The sequence below is a fragment of the Telopea speciosissima genome, unplaced genomic scaffold, assembly GCF_018873765.1.
Source record: "Telopea speciosissima isolate NSW1024214 ecotype Mountain lineage unplaced genomic scaffold, Tspe_v1 Tspe_v1.0609, whole genome shotgun sequence".
NCBI lineage: Eukaryota > Viridiplantae > Streptophyta > Magnoliopsida > Proteales > Proteaceae > Telopea > Telopea speciosissima.
In genome coordinates, this window is record NW_025317945.1 from 12,699 (window position 1) to 20,621 (window position 7,923).

A 7,923-nucleotide genomic window follows, 5' to 3' on the forward strand; every position below is an offset into this window, starting at 1 on the left:
GTGAGTAGGAGGTCTGAACCACGCACAAGTTTTTTGTGTAATAACCTTCCAATCCACCCTAATCCCCCAACTGTCAGCCAGAAACTGATTTTTGGGATTTTGGACAACCGAAATGGGAAAGGCAGCACACTTGATAGCCACATCAAGTCTAATAGCCTCAATAATCTGATCATGAGACCTAACCTTGTTTTCAAAAAGCCTTCGATTTCTTTCCCACCAAATAAAATGTACAGTAGCACAAAAAGCCATCTTGGAAATAATGTCCATCTTGTCATTAGCACAGCCAACATTTGAGAGCCAGACAATCGCATTCTGGAGAGAGGTGGGCCCCCCACCCCCTTGTGAGCAAGAGGAACTAATTCTCCCCCAAATGCTACTGGAAAAGGGGCAATTGAAGAAAAGATGCTCATGACTTTCAGTTCCAGCCCAACAAAAACTGCAATATCGGCATATGTTCATTTTTGGTTTAAACCAGACCGGGCGGGTCGTTTGCGGTAATTTAAGACATTTTTGTACTTTTTTGGGCCTGGGATTTTCTAAAAAGTGTCCTTATCTCTTATAAGACATGTGGATGCGATGTTGACGGTCGTGACCTTCGAATCGATACCTATTTCGACATATGTTCATTTTCGATTTAAACCTAACCAGGTGGGATGTTTGGGGTTCTTTGGGGGCATTACTGTACTTTTTTGGGCTTGGGATTCTGTAAAAAGTGTTCTTATCTCTTATTAGACGTGTGGATGCGATGTAAGGGGTGACCATCGAATCGATACCTAGTACGACATATGTTCATTTTCGGTTTGGGGTTATTTGGGGGCATTTCTATACTTTTTTGGATTTGGTATTTTCTAAAAAGTGTCCTTAGCTCTATTTAGACGTGTGGATGCGATGTTGAGGATCATGACCTTCGAATCGATACCTATTTTGGCATATGTTCATTTTCGGTTTAAACCTGACCGGGTGGGTTGTTTGGGGTTATTTCGGGGATTTTCTGTACTTTTTTGGGTTTTAGATTCTCTAAAAAGTGTCGTTATCTCTTATTAGACGTGTCGATGCGATGTTGAGAGTCGTGACCTTCGAATCGATACCTACTACGGCCTATGTGCATTTTAGGTTTAAACTAGACCAGGTGAGTCGTTTGGGGTTATTTAGCGTAAGGGTGTCAATTGGGATGGTTCCCGGTACTTGGGAAGGGACAGTACCGGTACCAGTACCAAAAGTGTCAATCCCAGTACCGTCCCATTTACTTAACGAGACCAAACCTAGATCCTAGTCCCGATTACTAGCGGGACGGGACGGTACCGGTTCCTAAACAGTTCTCGGCATTGTAGAAAAAGGAAGAAGTTTAATTGTTCCTAATGGGAAAATCCGATTGTGTTTTCCTCTTTGATTTCCCAAACAAAACCTTATTATCACACATGTTACTGTCACATAATCTATTAAAAAAAAAAAAAAAAATGTTACTGTCACATGGTATACTGAGTGGAAAAAAGAAAAACTTGGTACATGAAGTTGCTTGCAGGAAGAGACAGTAGCACTGAACCAGGATTTTGAGAGGCGAGACTTCAAGAGCTGTGGCTGTCCCGTCCCTAATGCATCATAAATATAATTCTTATACCCTATTTTTTCTCCCAAAAAAAAAAAATCTTATATATTTTTTCTTTTTTAAACGGTACTAGTATGTCCGGTACCATTCTGGTACCTTATTGGTATTTCGGTACTGGTACCGTTGGGAATCCCGTCCCAGAACCGTCCCGTCCCATTTATCATTCGATACCAAAATCAGATACCAGTACCGTCCCATTTACTAATGGGACGGTACGGTACCGGGTTTTAGCGGGACGGTATTGGGACGGTTCCCGGTTCTGGTCCCAAATTGACACCCTTAATTTAGCGGCATTTCTGTACTTCTTTGGGCTTGGGATTTTCCAAAAAGTGTCCCTATGTCTTATTAGATGTGTGGGTGCGATGTTGAGGGTCGTGACCTTTGAATCGGTACCTATTTCGACATATGTTCCCTTTCGGTTTAAACCAGACCGGGTGGGTCGTTTGGTTATATTTGGGGGCATTTCTGTACTCTTTTGAGCTTTGGATTTTCTAAAAGTGTCCTTATCTCTTATTAGACATGTAGGTGCGATGTTGAGGGTCGTGACATTAAAATCGATACCTATTTCGACATATGTTCATTTTCGATTCAAATCTATACTTTTTAGGGTTTGAGATTCTCTAAAAAGTGTCCTTATCTCTTATTAGACATGTGGATACAATGTTGAGGGTCGTGACCTTCGAATCGATACGTATTTTGACATATGTTCATTTACGGTCCGAACCAAACTGGGTGGGTCGTTTGGTGTTATTTGGGGGCATTTCTGTACTTTTTTAAGTTTGGGATTTTCTAAAAAGTGTCCTTATCCCTTATTAGACGTGTGGATGTGATGTTGAGGGTTGTGACCTGTGAATCAACACCTATTTTGACATATGTTCATTTTCGGTGTAAACCAGACATGGTGGGTCGTAAGGGGTTATTTTGGGGCATTTCTGCACTTTTTGGGATTTTCTAAAAAGTATCATTATCTCTTGTTAGACGTGTGGATCCGATGTTGAGGGGCGTGACCTTCGAATCAATACCTAGTTTGACATATGTTTATTTTCGGTTTAAACCAGATCGGATGGGTCATTTGGGGTTATTTGGGGGCATTTCTGTACTTTTTTGGGTTTGGTATTTTCTAAAAAGTGTCCTGATCTTTTATTAGACGTGTGGATGTGATGTTGAGGGTCGTGACCTTCGAATCGATACCTTTTTTTTCGATAGGTAAGTTGTGTGTATAAAGAAGAAGAAAAGATAGATATAAAAGAAGGCAGCCTTCTCCCACCCCTTAGACAGACCTAAGGAGGAGGAAGAGGCCCCACACCGCCGAGGACAAACCCCTCGTAACTACAAGGAAAAGCCACCCAACCCAATCACGGAGGCCTAAACTGGACCTTACCAGAAGCATCATCAAGGATCAGCCGCATCAGGTCATCATGAAACTCAGGAGGATACAAAATAGCTTCCCCATCCCCACAATTAATGGAAGCAATAAAATCTGCCGGCTGGTTCAATTCCCTCCAAACATGCCTCACTTCATAGTGAGTCAACTGGTTTAGACTAGAGATGATTTGGTTTTTCAAAACATATACATTCCAAGGGCAACTGAACACACCAGTGAGAATCTCAACTGCCAACTTCGAATCAGATCTAATAGAAACATGTCGAAGATTCCTTTCTAAACACAGTGCCACCCCCCTGTGAATGGCTAACAACTCCATGCTAAGAACCGAAGCCTCCACACCTTTACCAACATAAGCCAGGATCGGATCTCCTGTGGTATTACGAACAAGACCACCATAAGAAGCTCTATCTCCACTCAAGGACCCATCACAATGGAGCGTGACCAAGTGAGTAGGGGGTTTCGGCCAAGAACAAGCTTTGGGGGCCGAGACTGCCCATCGCACTTGGATCCCCCAAATATCAACCAAGAATTGATTTCTAGGGGTATGGGCAGCCAAAATCGGACAATGAGAACCTTTAGTGACCACATCAAAGTTGATATCTTGAAGGATTTTATCATAAGACCTTGATTGATTATTAAAGAGGCGTTGATTTCTCTCCCACCAAACATGATAAACTGTAGCACAGAAAGCCAACTTGGGGATAACATCTAACTTGTCATTAGCACAAACCACATGAGAGAGCCAATTAACCACATCAAAAAAGCCAGCAGGTCCTTTACCACTTTGAGAGCACTTAGAACTAACCCTATCCCAAATGGACTTAGAAAAGGGACATTCAAAAAATAGATGGGCATGACTCTCCAAACCCCCCCAACACAGGACGCAATTCTGCCCAACTCCAATATTCCTTCTAATAAGTTGGTCCTTTGTTGGGAGCCCACCCATAAGACATCTCCAGGTAGTACAGGAATGCCTAGGTAAAAAACCAGGAAACCAAACAAGGCTATGCCAAACCACCTTAGTAGCACTGCTTCTCACAAGTTCCCAAGCCGACTTAGTAGTAAAGAGGCCATTAGGGGTTTCCTTCCAAATAATAAGATCCTCCTCCCCATTCACAATGGGAATACTAGGGAGATCCCTAGAAATAGTAATCAGATCAAAAGAGCCCTGGGGGGCAAATGCCATAGACCACCTCTAATAAAGTCCGAAACCAAGGCAAGCCGGGTAGAACCAACATCATACCGAACCCGATCCCCAAACCTTTTAATCAAAACCCCTTTAGGATGCCAATTATCCAACCAAAGTCTAGTAGATTGGCCATTCCCAATAATATGATGGATGTGAGGCTCAACCAAATCTCTAAACTTGAGAACTTTCCGCCAAACCCAAGAGCAGTTTTGGGGAATCTTAACAGTCCAAATAGAGTCATTTTTTAGATAGCGGGTGTAAACCCACCTAACCCAAAGACTGTCCTTTTTAGAGGCAATCCACCAAATTTGCTTAAGAATACCTGCCGTATTCATATTTGAAATTCTTCTAATACCAAGGCCCCCTTCAGCCTTAGGTTTGCAAATCCTCTCCCAAGAAATATAATGTACCTTACGTTCAAGAGATGGGCCAGACCAAAGGAAATTGGAGAAGATGGACTCTAGCTTTCTCTTGAGAGCACCAGGCAGTCCAAAAATCCCTGACCAATAAATGTAGCAGCCTTGAAGAACAAAGCTCAAGAGTTGTAACCACCCTGCAAAAGATAAAAGATGCGCTTTCCAACCATCAAGGCTATTCCGTACCCGATCCAAAATAGAGGAGCAATCTGCAAAAGCCAGCTTCCGAGAGATAAGTGGAACACCTAGGTACCGGATAGGTAACTTGGTATCCACAAAATTCGTTAATTCCAAAAGTTGCAGTCTGGCTGTGTGGGTAAGGCCCCCTAAAATAATAGAGGACTTAGCCCTGTTGAGCTTCAACCCAGAGTAGGTATGAAACTCATCCAAGGCCCCCAGGCAGGCCAAAATAGAGTCCGTAGTAGCCTTCACAAAGATCATCAAATCATCTGCAAAGATAAGGTGAGAGAGGTGGGAGCTCTTACATCTGGGGAGAAGACTGATCCTACTCTCAACCTCCAACTTCCTCATCAAGGCTGAAAACCCCTCCATTGCAATAGTGAACAAATAGGGAGACATGGGGTCCCTCCGTCCGAATTCCCCTTCCCCCTTTAAAATAGCACTGGACTCCCATTTAATAAAATGGAAAAACAGGGAGTGTCGACACAAGCCTTCACCCAACCAATGAACTTCTGAGGGAAACCCATTCTTTTCATCATCTCAAACAAGAATTTCCTACTAAGGGAGTCATAAGCTTTATGAAGGTCAATCTTTAAAACTGTTGTAGGACTAGTGCCTTTCTGCTCAATCCCTCGGATCACATCATGACAGACAAGGATGTTGTCCACAATAGACCTTCCCTTGATAAATGCAGACTAGGAATCACTCACCACCTGCCCAACCACTCCTTGTAATCTATTAGATAAGATTTTTGTGATGATCTTATAAAAAAGATTGCCAAGGGCTATGGGCCTATAACCAGCAAAGGAAGAGACATCCCCTGTCTTTGGAATAAGACTAATAAAAGTAGCATTAATCAAACTAGGGAGGCAAGACTTACTGAAGAACCATTTCACTGCTAGAGTCAAATCTTCACCAACCACATCCCAAGAATGTTTGAAAAAAGCAGCCCCAAACCCATCCGGTCCTGGAGCTTTGTAATTTTTCATAGCAAACACAACCTCCATAATCTCCTTATTGGACACCCTACTAATAAGACTTCCCTGTTGAGAGAGGGACAGGCCATTCTGCAAGGGGACCGAGTTGGGAAATCAACCACCATCCACCGAATCAGATCCAAACAACTTCTTGTAGAAAGAGACAGCTTCATCTTTGATCTGGCTAGGATCCTTAACAATTTCACCTCCTTCCCCTTTAATCTCGAGAATATGCTTCCTATTTTGCCTACAAATCATGGACTTGTGAAAGAAACTATTATTACCATCCCCCAGCTGAATATGTTTCACCCTAGACTTCTCCTTCAAGAACTTTTCTTCAATGACCAAGGCTTCCCATAACTTCACCTTAGCTTGAGTCTCCAAAAGAACCAGATTCGGATCATCAGGGTGGTCCCTAAGATTGCATTGAGTTTGGTACAACTCAGCCTGTGCAGCCTTTACCGCAACAAAAACATCTCCAATGCACTCTTTATTCCACTTTTTTAGCTCTTTTTTAACATTCCTTAACCGAGCAGCAAACCTAAGGATGGGATTGAGGAGCAAGCTAACAGGCTGTTCCCAGCCCTTCCGAACCATATCATCAAACCCAGCTCTACCAATCCAAGCTTCAAAAAACCTGAAAGGTTTAGGGCCAAAATTAACCTCATCTAACACAGCCACCACTACAGGACAGTGGTCAGAGAGACCAGGAGGGTGAAAAATAGCCTCTGAAGTTCTGAAAACATCCATCCAAGCCAAGTTTACCATCACCCTGTCTAGCTTACAGCAAATTCTAGCATCACCACTTTGCCTGTTATTCCAAGTCATAGCTTCCCCTTTCCACTTCAAGTCAATCAGCCCAGAGTCTTCAATAAAAGTGTTGAAATCATCAATAGCCTCAAACCGAACCGGGTCCCCACCAATTTTCTCATTATGATTCCGAATAACATTGAAATCCCCTAAGACAGCCCATGGAGTAGCAATAGCACTAGCAAGACTTCCCACATCCTCCCACAAATCCTTCCGCCCTGCCACAGTATTGAGAGCATAGACTACAGTGCAAAGGAAAGAGCCAGCAGTTCCCATAATCGGCACCTTGGCATGAATAAACTGCTTAGTTTTTTGAATTTCTTCAACATTAAAACAACTCGGATCCCAGCCCAACCAAATCCGAATAGTATTATCAATCTCACCATTGTGCACATACTTCCAATCTGGAATAAAATTATCAAAAATAGCACCACAATTATCCGCCTTAACCTTTGTTTCCAGAAGACAAACCAATTTAGCCTGATGATCTTTGCACACCTTCTTAATCCCCAGCCGTTTAGTTGAGGCATTCATGCCTCTGACATTCCAGACTAAGCACTTCATTTAGACTGAAGGTTAGAACCGTCAACTCCCCCCTTACTCGGTCCATCTCCCTTGGCCTCACCGGGCTCTTTCGGGTTTAAGAGAACCCATTGGGCCTGAAACTTAGGCCCCTTCCCCATGGCTCGGCCCAAAACAGAAAAAGAACCAGAATTCGAATGACCCATACCTTTTCCAGATTGCCCTTGGGTTGACCGAATCTCCGCAGCTTGCTTCTTTAGTCTTTCAAAGTTGGCTGAGCCACGGGGAGGGGGCGATTCCTTCCTTCCTTTTGAATAGAGGTTTGCTGACTTGGGAACAAGAGCTGACTGAGAATCATCTTTAACCCCCTCTCCTATGACGTCTCCATCAATTTTTCCTTCCTCATCAAGAATTTTCAGGAGAGATTCCCTAATAGCGCCACCCCAATCCGCATTGCTTTCCAAATTTGTAGTAGCTGTAATATTACCCTCCATGTGAGACCCACTTATCCTCTCTCCACTCTCATCAATACCTTCTTTAGTGGCCAACACATGAGCTTGAATAGGAGAAGCACCAGCTGTAATAAACATGTTAATAGAATTTTCTGGATTCTCCAAATCTTCACCATCCGTAACAGCTGTACTACCATTCCTTCCTTGGGTCTAGACCGAATCTGCTACATTAGGCAGAATTTCACCTACCTCCTCAGCTTCCTTGTTTGTAAAATCCCTACAATTGTGCCCATCATTTAGATCTTTACCCAATAAGATATTGCATGAGTCAGCATCAAGCATAAGCTCCGTAGGATCATATGAAACCTCCTCCGTAAGATCTTC

The 7,923-nt window shown here is 43.0% G+C and overlaps 1 protein-coding gene across 1 annotated transcript; it reads right to left on the bottom strand.

Annotated features, from left to right (window-relative positions):
- Positions 1-5,869: 5,869 nt before the first annotated feature.
- On the bottom strand, positions 5,870-7,129 carry LOC122648223. Its single transcript, XM_043841473.1, has 2 exons — positions 6,117-7,129; positions 5,870-6,002 (listed from the first exon to the last, which is right to left on the bottom strand). Exons 1-2 carry the CDS (start codon positions 7,127-7,129, stop codon positions 5,870-5,872), a joined length of 1,146 nt encoding a protein of 381 aa, XP_043697408.1.
- Between the last annotated feature and the right edge of the window lie 794 nt (positions 7,130-7,923).

Bases quoted from the DNA above. Each gene is read 5' to 3' on its own strand.
- LOC122648223 (XM_043841473.1), bottom strand. From the start codon at position 7,129: ATGAAGTGCTTAGTCTGGAATGTCAGAGGCATGAATGCCTCAACTAAA. The intron at 6,003-6,116 runs GTTATGGGAAGC...CATGATTTGTAG, and splicing joins GAGACTCAAGCTAAGGTGAA to GCAAAATAGGAAGCATATTC.